Source organism: Macaca nemestrina, chromosome 4, assembly GCF_043159975.1.
Source record: "Macaca nemestrina isolate mMacNem1 chromosome 4, mMacNem.hap1, whole genome shotgun sequence".
Lineage (NCBI taxonomy): Eukaryota > Metazoa > Chordata > Mammalia > Primates > Cercopithecidae > Macaca > Macaca nemestrina.
The window spans coordinates 112,441,139-112,456,042 of record NC_092128.1 but is presented as its reverse complement, the minus strand read 5'-3'; the positions used below and the strand labels follow the sequence as shown (position 1 = coordinate 112,456,042).

Below are 14,904 nucleotides of genomic sequence, written 5' to 3'. Positions count from 1 at the left end.
CACTTTCTGTTTAATGGCTACAATGAAAGTGGTTTTATATTCTTAGTGGTTTTAAGTCTGGTGTGACCAGGAAAGAGATCTCAGTGAAAATGACATTCCCATGTTGCACATCACCTCTCTGAGTGCCAAGATCTCCAGCTTCACAAAACAGTGCAGTGTTTTTCTGCTGCCAGCACTGATGAGCTCAGCCTGATGACAGGAGGGCAAGTTGTGCCTTCTGTTTCGTGGATCATCAGCCCTCTCTGACACTAGGACACTGGAGTAAGGGTGCATCTGGCAGGTCCACTGATGCTGCCTGAGGCAGGCTGGAAGTCAGCTCAGCCTCCATAGTTCCTTGGCTCTGTGCTTAGTAAACACCTTGCTTATGTCAGAGAAATAACACACAAATGAATTGAGAAACATACGGAAGAACAGATAAATATAGTGCCAAATTGCCGACGTCTTTAAAATTATCATTCCATCTTCTAAAAATTTGGAGATGACATTCCCTTCCCCCATTTTCAGTAAAGTAATTGATACCACCTTAAAAAGATAGCTCTCATTTACTTCCTTAAAAGTAATTAATATTACCTGATGTGGTAGTTAGTTTTACATAGTATTTCATTTAATCAGTTATTAATTCCACAAATATTTAGCTGAGCTTAACTCTCTGCTAGTCACTGTACTGGTGGAATGGTGGCTACACAAATGCCTGAGAGAGACATGACCCCCACTTTCATGGAAGTTACGGAAGGGAAAAGCCTCTAAGCATATGAATAAACGAATAAATGAGCAAAGGAACTTCTAAGGTAACAAATGAATGAACAAAGGAGCAAAGGAGTTTGTAAGCGTTCTGGTCAGTGCTGTAAAGGAAATGACCCAGATGTTAAGAAACAATAGCACCAAGGGCCTAATTCAGGGGATTGGCCAGTGACTTATAGGATGATGACAACACACCCTGGAAAGCTTTCTACAACTTTCTAAGAAGAAGGCCTAGCAGGTGAAGGCCCTGAGGTGGGAGGAGTAAGGCGCTGGGGGAACCGTCAGCAGATGACAGTAAAACACGGGGTGGGTTAGCCAAGGCACAAGGTTGGCGACACAGGCAGGGGCCAGGTTATACCACAGCATCTTGGACCACAGATCTAAGGACAATAGGAAGGGCCTAAGAGCTAGGGCCTTAGATCTGGAAGACCGGAAATCTAAGGGCCTTCCCTGGAGGCCCCCCACAAGGCTGTTTAATTTTACAGGTGAGGAAACTGATGTTCATAGAGGTTAGCAGGCTGAATCAAAGGCACTCAGTTACTCACATGACAGAACCACGAATTCAACCTGGTGGGTCTAACTCTGAGTGTTCACCAGACACACTTCTTTCTCTCTTAGAAATCCTCAAATGAGAGACATGGTGAAAAGCATTGGCAGGAAATGCTATTTATAATAGAAATAATAATATCTGATGATGTTTTGAAGAAATGGATTATGCATATATTAACATATGATTTTTCTAACCATGTCTAACATACTTGATGAGCCAGATCTCATGTGAGAGTTTGTTACTGCTATTCACGTTCATTGAGGTCATGTCTATTTGGCTGCTTAATGGCAAGTGGCTTTTCAGCTTTTTAGATCACTTTCATAATGTAAAGCCTAATGTATTTTTCTCCAAAGCATTTTTCAGAAAGCATATGCCTAAATGTAAATGTTGAGATGCTTAAGAGCATGTGGGTCTTTATTTGTGTACTCTTTACTTCTGAGGCTGGGCTGGATTTCCAATAAACTTGCCCTGGAAACTTTTATAGATGGAAGTGGAAGCTTTATTTTTTTTCCCTCTCAAATAGAAGCACATGCATGCATGTGTGTCCCTACACATATACAAATAATGATAGCTGTTGGCCCATTCTCTGCAAAACTGGAAAAAAAAAATGGTTCTTTGAATGGCAACTATTGTGCAGCGAATTCTACGACTGTAACCAAAGTGAGGATGACCTCTTAGTGCAACAGTCACAAAGTAGCCAGGAATTTTGGCTTGGCTTTGAATGTGTCTCTCTCCCTTCTATTTTCTTAAAGTAAGTTTCTCACATTCTGGTACCATGTTATCTCAGTGGTTCTTGTTGCCTGACTTTACTTCCAATCTTGATTTCATGAGCAAACGAGTTAGGAGAGGTGGGATACTCATTGGATTCTTCTTCAGCCTGTAGAAAACTAGGTTTGTTGCAGCATGAATTTTCTTAATTCCAGTGCCCTGACCTAAAGGAATACATCCTGATACTATCACATGAGTTTCTTTTAAGGATGTTGAAAAAATTCAACTTACGGAACTTACAGAAGGGAAAAACCTCTCAGCATGAATGAAATTTAACAACCAAGGCAATTGGAAGAAGTGTTTTGTAGGTGGTGGGTAGACAGAGTTGATTTTACATTTACAAGACATTTCCCAAGAATCCAGAGGTGCCACATATTCGTTACTCTTCACGTTGGACTGAGAGCTGGTACCTTTGTGATGGAGTGTGATTACCACTCACACCAGGGCTTGCCTGTGGCTTAGTTCTTTAATGCATCACCTACCTGCCCAGCTCTGTGCACGCCATGCTGGGTCATTGAGAGATTTCAGAGATGATCCTGGAAACCGAAGAGACTTCCCTTCTGCTCAGCTTCCCACATCCTTCTGTGCCTTTTCCCCACATACATCATGTGCTGGTGCAGAAACCCCGGCACTGCGATTATATGGGAGTGAGATATTCCATGGCAACTCTAGGAAAAAGCTGTTATTTTAGGGAAGGGTTAAGAATGTCCTGTGGATTGAAATCATCAAACAATAAAATAGTAGCTTTTACCTTTGAGTGTGTGGTGGCTGGATGATATGGCCTCTTGACATTTTTCTTACTTTCCTCAATTGTTTTCTTTATTTTTATGTAGAAACAAATCTCTTGAATGTTGTAATCAGCTCTTACTTACTATTCCAATTTAAAGGGCTACAGCAAGCCATATTATGCTGCTTTATTTATAGTACCATTGTTAAGGAATCCAGTATATCCCCAGCACTCTGACCCCCCCCCACCATATATAGAATTCCTGAAGTTTAAAAAACATAAGCTTTTCTCATACACTATTTTAATTGGGTTTATCCATTTGATTTGAACATTAATGACTGAAGTGCCTATAGGTATGGTAGGGTAAATAAATGTTTAATGGTTGATTTTCTGCAGCATGAACTTTTAGTGTTTCCATTTTATATATCATTTTGGAAATAAATATAAATTATATTAGCAGAATGGATTACAAGGGTTTCTGTACTAATGTTGACTTACATCACTTCCTTGGTGTGAAAAAAATAAATATTTATTGTGAAAGCCAAGCATGATTATGCATTTCCAGGTTTAATGTATTAATTTTAAATTATATGTAACTTTCTGGTTACAAGTAATTATTTTTTCTTTGGAAATATAAATGGTATTTGTATAAAGTACTCAGTTAAAACTTGCCGAATTAATTAATGATATGCAGTGGGTAGACTTTAGGACATTTATTTTGGTTGCTTAACAGTTTTCCTTTTACCTGCACTCTGTTTTGTCCTGTTGGGTATAATTGTTGAGATTCCCAGAAAGGAGACTTCCTGTGCTGTTTACAGTAATGCTAAGAAACAAGGACTAGTTTGCAAAATTTGATCACGCTTTTTAAGAGTATTGACAACACTTTGTATATCTGATTTCTGATGTATATTTACATCAGAACTTTCTTAAAGATTCAGACTTTGAGAATTTTATTTTGAAGTCTTTGTGAAAAAGAAAAAATGGTTCCCAGTCAGACAACAGTTTGTTAATCACCTTTCACTGAGCTCAGAGCTGAATATGAAGATGAAACTGACTGAGAAGTTATCCTTATTTAGACCCTGCATCCAGTGGAATGCCCTTTCAAACTAACAACCCAGTGCCCATACATCAGCTCTGATTAGTAAGCTATGTAACATCCACATTTTTCTCCTTGTCTGCTCTTTAGTAAAATAAAGGGCAAATTAATTTTTAAATTAACTTATTCTGGCTTTATAATTGTTGCCCTAGAATAGTGTTTCTGAGAGTGTATTGTGAGGAACACTGGTCTCTGGAAGCTCCTCCACATCCTGCTGCCAGCAGTATCTGGGGTGGACATTAGGAATGCACAGAGAAGCGGGCCTGGGCTGTATTCCTAAGAGTTTGATGACCTTGGTACTTCTTTCTCTTTCCCTCCATTACACTTACTCACCTCAGGAGGCCTCTGACTGTGTTAGCACGTTGCTTGGGAAGATCTGGGCCATCTAACACTTTCTTTCTACTGATCTTATTGACTAAATATAGATTAACAGTTACAAGTCACAGTTTTATAAATGTTTGTTGTTACTGTCTTAAATTACCCCCATCTTTCATGTAGTTATTTAGAAACAAAAGCTATAAAAGTAATTTTTAAAAATAATAACAGATTAATTGTTGAATGCAGAGAATTCAGAATCAGAACATAAAATTAATCTCCTCTGGTGACTCCTTGGAAAGAGTGGGGTGAACGGAAACGTGGAGGCCATGAGCATGGGAAGCACAGGTACCAAGGTTTAGACTGTAGATTATGTCCTGCTTTAGAGAAGGTATAAGAGATTATTAACAATTTCAACTATAGACCGGACGCGGTGGCTCACACCTATAATTCCAGCACTTTGAGAGGCCAAGGCGGGTGGATCTCTTGAGGTCAGGAGTTCGAGACCGGCCTGGCCAACATGGTGAAACCCCGTCTCTGCTAAAAATACAAAAATTAGCCAGGCGTGGTGGTGCATGCCTGTAATCCCAGCTACTTGGCAGGCTAAGGCAGGAGAATCGCTTGAACCTGGGAGGCGGAGGTTGCAGTGAGCCAAGATCACGCCACTGCATTTCAGCCTGGGTGGCAGAACGAGTCTCCATCTAAAAAAAAAAAAATATTTTTCAACAATAGTAATACTTTCTATTTGTGAGAAATTGTGGAATGAATACATGAACTATTTAGGAAGGTTCTTACTCAGGGCCCCTAAAAGTAGAATTTACCTTTTGTTTCTAATTCTGATCTCTTTAATCAGCAAAGTCTGTCCTGTGCCATTGAAGTGCTACAGAAGGAAATGGATGTAGACTCTAGCTTCGTTTGTGTAATGCTGCTTTACAGACATGTTGTCAAATTGTAGTTTTCAGAGGAAAACATAGTTTTCTTTGAGGTGATTCTTCTGAGTGTGGTAGGCAGGATAACAGCCCCAAAGATGTCCACATCCTAATCCCCAGGTCCTGTGAATAGGTTCCCTTCCACACCAGGACTTTCACAAGTGTGATTAAGCTAAGGATCTTGAGATGAGAAGATGATCCTCGATTGTGTGGGTGGCAGTGATGTAATCACAGGGGCCCTTGTGAGAGGGAGGCAGGAGAGGCAAGTTAGGGTCAGAGGAGGAGGAGGAGGAGGAGGCCTGAGTGATGATGCGAACCCCTGAGCTGAGGAATGTGGGCAGCCTCCAGGAAACGGAAGAGGCAGGGAGCCTAGACTGTCTGGAAGAATGCAACCCCACCAGCCTATTGCAGACTTCTGACTTCCAGAACTGTAAGATAATAAACCGTGTCTGTTGTTTTAAGCCACTCAGTTTGGGCTGTTCGTTGCAGCAGCAACAGGAAACTAATAGACACTGAAGAAGAGATTCAGTCACCTGTTGACTCAGTACTGCGCGTCTGCTCTGCCAGCCACACTGCCCGGCCCAGCTGGACCTTGCCTCCTGGACGGAGAGACAGAAGGAGTTATAGAGAGTACTGCATGCTGCCATGAGAATAGAATTGGCACGCAGTAGAAAATGATGGGGCAAGGAGGTGCAGAGGGGGCTCGTTTTGATGGGGCATGAGTCTAAGAAGGCCCCTCTGAGGAGCTGGAACCTGAATGTTAAAAAGGAAGTGGCCATTCTGAGCTCTGGAAGCCAAGGGTTCCAGGCAGGGGACACTGTGAGTGCTGAACATGCAGAGGGGCTCGTGCTGTGACAGGAGGCAAAAGGATGCAGGACTCCCCTCCTCCACAGCCCTCCCCACTTTGATTTAAAGGAGGAGGCTGTGGTGGCTCAGGTTTTCTTATCCCCGCAGTGGGAAAACCTCAGGAGAATCTTTTCATACCTTGATCTTGCCCGAGAGGGTTGAGGGTGTGCGTGGGAGGCATCCTTTCTCGTGGGCATTTTGTCTGTGACTCTCGACATCCGTGTGCTGTGCCCAGTCATCGCCTGTCCTCAGCCCCAGCACTCTGATGGCAGTGTTCTGAGAGCAGAGGAGCCTTGACTTCCAAATCTGTTAAGTGATACTGTGTCAGAGCTGAGAACTTTCTACTTTTGTCATCAAATTCTGAATTGGCTTTGTCATCTGGAGTGGAGCAGCCCTCTTGCGCACAGTCCCTGGCAGGAGCGACAGCAGAAGGCTGAGGGCCAACCCTTCTGGGTCCAGACAAGCTGTCCCATACCCTGCCTCAGCCCAGGTCTGTGCATGAGGAGGAGGAGAGTGTTCTGTTGCTGGCTTCTTATGAGTAAGCCCTGAAGGCTCATGATCACCATCCACTGTGTGTTCTCTCACAGCCCTTGCAGTCTAATCATTGATGTGGATTTTAGAGAACATTTATTCCCGTCACCTGGTCTTATCAGCAAAAAGGTGGGGGCCCTGAATGGGGACATGGCCAAAGTATGTGGAGAGCTTTCAGAACCCCTACCCCTGCTCCCCGAGGACAAGGAGGATCGTGGACCTAGGAAACTGCGGTGGGAATGCTGAGCCTTGTCTTTTGTAAGGACACCTCCTACATCTTTTTATTTTTTTATTTTTATTTATTGTTATTATTTTTGAGACAGAGTCTCGCTCTGTCACCCAGGCTGGAGCGCAGTGGTTCAATCTTGGCTCACCGCAATCTCCACCTCCCCAGTCCAAGCGATTCTCCTACCTCAGACTCCTGTGCAGCTGGGATTACAGGTGTGTGCCATCACGCCCGGCTCGTTTTTGTATTTTTAGTAGAAATGAGGTTTCGCCATGTTGGTCAGGCTTGTCTCGAACTCCTGACCTCAAGTGAGCCACCCGCCTCGGCCTCCCAAAGTGCTGGAATTACAGGCGTGAGCCACCGCACCCAGCCTCCTACATCATTCAAAAAATGTACTTCCCTTATCCGTCTGTGAACGCCTGTGAGTTGCTTATGTATAAAATCAAGGGTGTATTTTGCTTTGTGAAATGTTTTTTGAATTGTCTCTATTTTTAAATTAAGTACTGACTTTTTAAACCCCCAAATGTCATGTCTCCCAGAATTAGAAGTGTAAATGATCTTCAGGGACCCTCTCCCAACTCTGCCAGATAGTCTAGTCTCCTAGAACCCTGGAAAGGTGTTTGGAGATACATACAAAGTCTGTGTGCCATGGTAATTATATGTGAAGTGGGTTATTTTGGTTTTTGTTTATTTAATGAATAGAGTAACGTAGTTACACTTAGTAATACTCATTCACCCAAAGGAAGGGGGGCTGTTAAATCATTGTGTTTTTTGATGAATGGCCTGTACACTGAAAAATAAATTGGACAAACTGGCATAGAGCTCAGTGAACATGAAATCAGCTATTAGAAGAAAGCTTGTGAACAAATTCTGAGGCAGATATGCATCTTTTGATTAATGCCCTATCAATCATCCACACAGCTACCTTAGCTAAGTCTTGCCGTAATCATTCATGCTTGCTTTTGGAAACACTGGCAGCAACTATAACGCCGCAGAAATGGAATATTATTACTGATTTCTCCCTAACTTACTGTGAACAATGACTGTTTTCACCATGTTTCTGCTTTCCTTTATTAAAGAAATACAATGCAGAGTGAAAGGAGAGTTCCTCAAAGCCTGGTGAAATTCTCCTAGGGTATTCTTAATGATATTCAGTCTTAAATGGGCAAGCTATTGTAATGTAAGGTTCTCTGTAGAAATAATAGTAATGTAATCCCATTGAAGCTGCCTGTTATGGATTGTAGTCAAATAGGCAAAATGTAGAGTCATGTTAATGAACAGAGTATATCTTTGGAATTATTACTTAAAGTTGTTGAAATGGTTTGAATTTTGCTATTGTAATTATTTTATTCTCCGTTAATGCGCTTAACAGCCATAGTAATTAACCCACCAGATTGCAAATTTGCGTGAATTCTGACTTTGACATTACAAGAAACCCTGATTCTTTCTGGGTATTACACAGCAGGATAGGGAGAAATATATACATATATATAAAATTTTTTTTTACTGATTATTTTTTTAAAAAGAAATTTCCATGGATGCAATTATTAGTTTTTCATGCATTTTTAAGCCATTGGCAAATTCCTTAAGAACACTCCATTCTTTTAAGAGGGTTTGATTCCAAAACCACGCTGGCACAAAGAATGATTTGGCATTGCCTGCTAGTCGAGAAATCTTTAGGTAATATCACTGCTTCCTCAGGACTTACTGTAGCCTGGGAAATAGTGTGGCATAATAAAGTAGTGACAGGCATTAGCATGCATAATGGGCTTTAATAGACATTAAATGCTGTTTAGCTAGAAGAGGGAGCAGTGCTCTCCCACTGGAATATTCCTCCATCGAAGCCCATTGATCACTGATTTCAGTGGGGAGAGGTTAATCCATCAGCTTCTGTAACCAGACGGCACTGATGGAAATTCTTTAGGTGGCATTCTGGATGAACCAAGCTTTCCATCTTTACAAACAAATAAGTGATATGACAAGCATGGTGTTCAAAACACATTTAACCAATTGATTTTCTTTCCTCTTGTAATAAGATCTGGAGACATATGAAAGCGTGCGGTGTGAGCTAAGATTAAAGGAATTGCTCTATACACAGGAACATACGGAACTAAGAGCCAATAAAAGTCCTATAAAGCATGTAGTCACCCATTCTCTTTTTTATATAATGTTTGTTATTGCAATAAATAGTTATTATTGAGCTGATGCCTTTTATTTCCGTTTTTGCAGAATCTTGTTTCAGGTCTGCGTGTGTATGTGCACGCACATGCGTGTCTCATCTCAGTGCTCATCTTTCCCTTAGAAGTTTTCAAGGTGCTTGGCAATAATCCTACCTTCTCATTTAAACAAATTTGATTTGGGATGGTAAAATTATAGATAGAAAGCTGCAGATCTTGTGTACTTGTCTGAGCTCAGCATTTAAGTGATGGTCGTCTTTTTTTATCTCCCACGCACAGCCCAGCCTTGAGCTTCACCTACTCGTCTGCGCCCGTCTCTCTCCACATGCATCAGCAGATCCTAAGCCGACAGCAGAGTTTAGGTTCAGCCTTTGGACACAGCCCTCCACTCATCCACCCTGCCCCAACTTTTCCAACACAGAGGCCTATTCCAGGGATCCCCACGGTTCTGAACCCCGTCCAGGTCAGCTCCGGCCCTTCCGAGTCCTCACAGGTGAGAGGGATAGGTCGATGCACCCAGCTGCGCTGGTCAGCTGAGGGTGGGGGCAGGCCACCATGTCAGCCGTTAAATCAACACGACACCTCTGTGTTCTCACAGCCTTCGTACTGGTATCCTGTCTTCTTAATACTGAGGTCTAGTCTTCAGTTTTGGTGGACGTGTTGTGTAAATGCTTCTCATCAAACAGTTTTTTCCCCCAGAGTCATTTTCCCATGGGAATAGCAGCAGGCTGCTTGATAGGGCTCCCCTGTGACCTGGTGCCATCTGTAACCTGCATCCCATGTTAATGCAGCGTGTGGATGCATTGCTCTCATTTGGTCTCATTTGCTCTCATTTGGTCACTGTTCACTCCCTTTGCTAGAACCACAGTTGCGACTTACCACCGGGTGGTACTTTAGAGTAAGACTAAAACTGTGCTTTGCCCTGCGTTAACTGTTGCCACTTTGATATTGTTTGGAGAAAAATCTGGATGCTCTGGTTAAAGAACTTCACAAACGGAACGGGTTGGTCTTCTACCCTCCTCACAACTTTGTTCTTTTGAAATACCCTGTTGGAGCTTGTTAAAGCTTAGGGCCTCAGCTCCATTCTTCTAGCTTTTAAAAGCCACAGGGAGTTTATACTCACGAGTTAAAAATGAAGAGCTGCCGCATTTACGTATTTTCTAGCTTTGAACATACTGTCTGAACTCTACTACCCTGGGAATTGGAGCATTATCAGAGTTGTTGCTTTATTGCCAAATAAGCCCGCTTGTCCCGAGTTGCAGGTTTTAATTATGGTACTGCTCCTTGTTGATGAAAATCTTTTTGTCTCTGGCTCTGCAAATGTGACCAGCAGAACAAGCCCACGAGTGAGTCTGCAGTGAGCAGCACTGGTGACCCGATGCACAACAAGAGGTCCAAGATCAAACCCGATGAAGACCTCCCCAGCCCAGGGGCTCGGGGGCAACAGGTAGGACACTCAGGGTGCACAGGCCAGCGTCCACTCCTCCCAAGATTGGTGTATCTTTAAGCCAGCTCCCCCTTCCTTCCCAGTCCTGGTGTCTTTTCACAGCAGTTCCTTGTTTACTGCATTGTTGACCTTGGCCATACTCGACATGTTGTACAAAAGGCTAGGTATAGAGTCACTAAATTGTTCTTCTAGCTCAGAAGCAAATGCAGTCCAGGAAGCCATGTGGGGCATAGCTTCTTGACAGGTTAGGCAGGTTAGGAGTATGGTCAGCTGTAGTTCGTAGAGGAAATGATTGCATTAATTTGTTGCTGGCCACAGGTGAGACCAGGCTTCAATCCTCATCTGTGATCTTGAGCCTGAATTACTGAGCTCCTGGACCCAAGCCTGAGCTGTGGCAGATCTACTGATGGCTCCTATACCAATTGTGTTCTCATTTTTTCTTATTTTGCTACTTCCCACTTTCTAGGAGAGCCTGGCGAACCAGAAGGGATGAAAACACAACTAACCTAAGGCTAGTTAAATCCTGGCACTCAGCCCAAAACTCTGAAAGGAAAAGTGTAGGAATTTCAATCCGGACTCCGCCTCTAGTCACCTAAATTCTTTAGGCCTCAGTTTAAGGATGTATAGGTTATACCCATAATATCATCTCATAGGACTCTCAGCCTGACGCAGGAAGGAGCTCCATGAATGCTAATTCCCCAACATAGAGATTGGACAAGAGTCCAGCTGTCCAGAGAATCTGGACCTTGTTGTCATCAGGCTGCTTCAGCCCAAACCTCAGACTACTTGCCCAAATTTCCTTTTCAGCAAGAACGTAGAGGCTGGAGTAAATTGGTGTCACTGGTTCTGAAATGGATCTTTCCTCTTGCATATTGCCAGACAGCAACTACCTTGCTGGTTACACTTCAATGCCTGCATACGGTTTTTATCATCTAGCCCCGGATTGGGACCTGAATCTACACAAGATGAATTCTTAAAATGACTTGGATTTGCATTGCTGTGAAGCTGCCGCAGGAAGGACTGTGCCCCTGAGCTTTGATGCTGTGGCCCCTGGGCCCTGGGTAGTGAGCATATCCTTAGAGATCAGAGGTTGAATCGAGAGGACATTATCCCTATAAAGTCCACAAAAGTGTCTCACACAGTCTCCAACAGCAGGGAAAACAGAATTAGAAATACTAGTAAACCATTTCCCTCAATTGCAAAATATAAGAAGAAACAAATTAACAAACCGAAAATAATTAAAACAACTAAACAAAATAGAAGTACCAATCTTTTGGTAAAGATCTAATTTGATTTATTGTCTTATGAGCTTTGTTTTGTTTGTTTTTGGTTTTGTTTTGTTTTGTTTTGTTTTGTTTTTTTAAGATGACATTTGGGTTTATTTTCAGCTCTGTAATCAGGGCAGCAAAGTTTGGCCTCAACTTTTAATCCTCGTTTTGACAGGCTGTTGCCTTAAATCACATGTTAAAACTCCCAGAGTGTATTTGGTAAATCTGAAAACGTGCACAGAAATGATTTTATTGTTTGACTTCTTCAATTCACAAAACCCTAGACCCAAATCTGAATCCAGTTTTTACTTTCTCTTCTTGTCTTCCCTCCCATTGTGTCTGATGCTTCCCCCTTCTCTGTTCCCTGCCCCCTACCCTCTTCTTTCAGGAACAGCCCGAAGGAACAACCCTTGTCAAGGAGGAAGGGGACAAAGATGAAAGCAAACAGGAGCCTGAAGTCATCTATGAGACAAACTGCCACTGGGAAGGCTGCACGAGGGAGTTCGACACCCAAGAGCAGCTTGTGCACGTAAGTGGATGGTATTCAGAAACGGGGCTTTACAGCTCTGTGACCCTTTCCAGGGAGGTCGGCCTCTCTGACCCTGAGCTGAGTCAAGTTTCTTAGCGAGCGGCATTGCGAACTGGAGAGGGCTTTATGACTTTCTGAGAATAAAGAAAACTCGGAGCCACGGTGCTTGACCTGTTCAGTCAGCTAAAGCTGAGTGTAAAATTCAATAAAGTCTTCAATAGAGAGTGTAATGACTCTGATCCTGTAAGCCAGAAAACACTATTTTGAGTTAGCGACTTTGATGGTTATTGAGTAATAGTAAGCTGGACATGAATTATGATTAACCTTTTAACCAAGTTTGATTCCCCTTCCCAGGCCCGGTAACAATGGAAAAAACGTGGAGATGGGGAATTTCTTTTTTTCCTCTCCCAAACTCTCAAAGCCTAAGGAAGCTCCCGTTATTTTAAGCCGCAGTTAGTACTCTAGATGAGCTAGGTAACATCATTTCTTGGTTGGAGGCCAGCCCTTGTGGGGCTAGTAGTTTCATGGAAAAAGTTATATGTGTTTTTAAATGTATTTAGTGATGGATGTTTTGGAAACTGCAGCATGGTCAGATTGAGAACCACACCTCCTCTTCCAAACCAGGTTCAGAACTTTTTACACACTCTTCTGCATATCATTTCAAATAATGCAGTGTGCACAAAGCCTTCTCCCCACCCCATGCCTGATTTGTGATACTCCTTTCCCAGTGCTTCACTGTTCTTGGCACTTTCTTGAAGACCAGTGGAGTTTTCCCTGGCAAATGGGACCAGGAGCGGCTGACGTGGAAGAACATTTAGATGATCAAGAATAAAAAGATGCAGGTGCTACAACCGCTGGCAGAAGCACAGGGTCCTGTTGAGGCATTAAGTGTGGCAGTTTTTCAAGCTTTTAATGTGATGAGAAATTGGACAAAGTAGCATTTGTTGCGGTTCTCCTCCTCCTGCTCTCTCTCTTTTTATGTCTCCACTTTCTCTTCCATGATCCATTCTTCTTTTTACAGTAACTGTATTTTTAGGCAATTCATGTTTTTTGATAACTAACATTTAGATTAAGCACTAAAATTATGAGTCCCTCTTACATCCCACACGTTTCATAGGCAGTGTGATCTTTTAATGTGTGTCTCCTGCAACTCGGCACATCCTATATAATATATTCCACGCATTGCAGTTACATTATAGTGTTAAGCACACAGGGTGCCAGATTTTGAGCTCTGTTCTGTACAGAATGTTTTGAGGATTTTACATGCTGTCGCCAGGGTTCCTCTCCTCCATTGCTTTTTAAATCATGTCTCCTGGTAATTGTATACAAAGAATTATAGATTTCTGAGCACAGCAAAAAAAAAAAAAAAAAAAAAAAAAAAAAAAAAAAAGTCAAATGTTTTTAATTAAGGTATATTTCCAGAATTTTTCCATGAACTTAATTTGATTCTTTTTCTTTAATTTGATGCAAGTGTTATTTTTAAGCCAAGCCTGACTTAATGGTCATTTATTCTTGCTGACTGTTTAATGGAAATCACAAAGACATTGGAATACCAAGGGGGAGAAAAGTTTGGCATTTTTGTTTTAGTATGGGGAAATACTCCCAAAGAGTAGCATATGCTATGTGTATCCTTAGTGATACAATGAATGATCAACAAACATGAAGAGAATTGTTTGTGCAAAACCTGCTATCATAGAAGAGATGTTGGCAGGATGTCTTGCTTTTTAAAATATCCTGAAGGTGACACAGTCTCATGGTGCTGTTTTGGAGGGGAAGTCATTGTAGTTTGCAAGGAATGTTGGATACTGGTTCAGTCATTACCAAATCAGGAATGAAATAAGAGCTTATTCTAAGTCTACATTTAAAATGAATTGTGCTCCTCATAAGAGGCAGGGTTTGAAGTAATATTTTTTGGAGTGCAGTAGTAAGCTTAACCCTTTCACAGCCTACATACAGTAATGTGAAAGCTTTTAAAAGATGGTGAAATTGCAGGTATTTGAATTTAATTTCGGTGGCCAGTGGTCTCAATGATGTTTTAATAGAGAGATCTGAGTAGTTTTAAAGGAAGGCTGCTTAAAACTACCAACTAAATGACCAGCATGTTGTCTGTTTTATCAAAATGGTCTTTAAAAAATATGAATGCGCACATATACAGTGGAATATTTTAATTCCAGATTAACCAGAAGAAATTCATGTCAGGATTAGAAGAAAATCCAATATATTACCTTTATGATATTAATTTTAGTCTGAGACAAATTATATGAGTAAATAAACTTAATTAAATGAATTAAGAATTTTAATTTACCACAACATAAATAAGAATACTAGTTTGTATCACTTATTTTCTGCCTTTTTACTTACTGTCTGAGGTGCAGGATCCCCAAGTTTGCATGTTTAAATTGATTCTACATTGCATGACATGCGTGTACTTTCTTACTCATGAGTATATCTGGCAGCAGTAGTGGTGGCCTGTTATAGAGTAGGTAGGTGCTTTGTATTATGTTGATTGAAGGAATAGCTACATCAAGTCCACCTAATTACTTTGGTGGTAGAATAAATACCAGTTGCAAAAACTACTTTTTTACAGAGGGAAGCATTAACAGTTTCCATTCCTGTGACTTTACTTGGAGAGAGGACATTTTGTGAATTAGTTGAATTTTCATGCCACATACAACCAAGAGGCAAGGTGTTAAACCATTCTGATGCTCTGCCTTATTTATAGCCGTGACCCATTCTTTTTCCCCTTCTTACAGT

General features: G+C 41.7%; 1 protein-coding gene across 5 annotated transcripts in view; it reads left to right on the top strand.

Annotated features, from left to right (window-relative positions):
- Window positions 1-14,904, top strand: part of LOC105494186 (GLI family zinc finger 3) — a 279,866-nt gene that overhangs the window by 205,090 nt on the left and 59,872 nt on the right. For 4 of the 5 annotated variants that reach the window (XM_071095090.1, XM_071095093.1, XM_071095091.1 and 1 more), the window contains 3 exons: window positions 9,186-9,399; window positions 10,237-10,353; window positions 12,010-12,150. In XM_071095090.1, the coding sequence (XP_070951191.1) occupies window positions 9,186-9,399; window positions 10,237-10,353; window positions 12,010-12,150 (472 nt within the window). The remainder of the gene's footprint in view (window positions 1-9,185; window positions 9,400-10,236; window positions 10,354-12,009; window positions 12,151-14,904) is intronic. The other variant, XM_011762381.3, reaches the window with a different exon arrangement.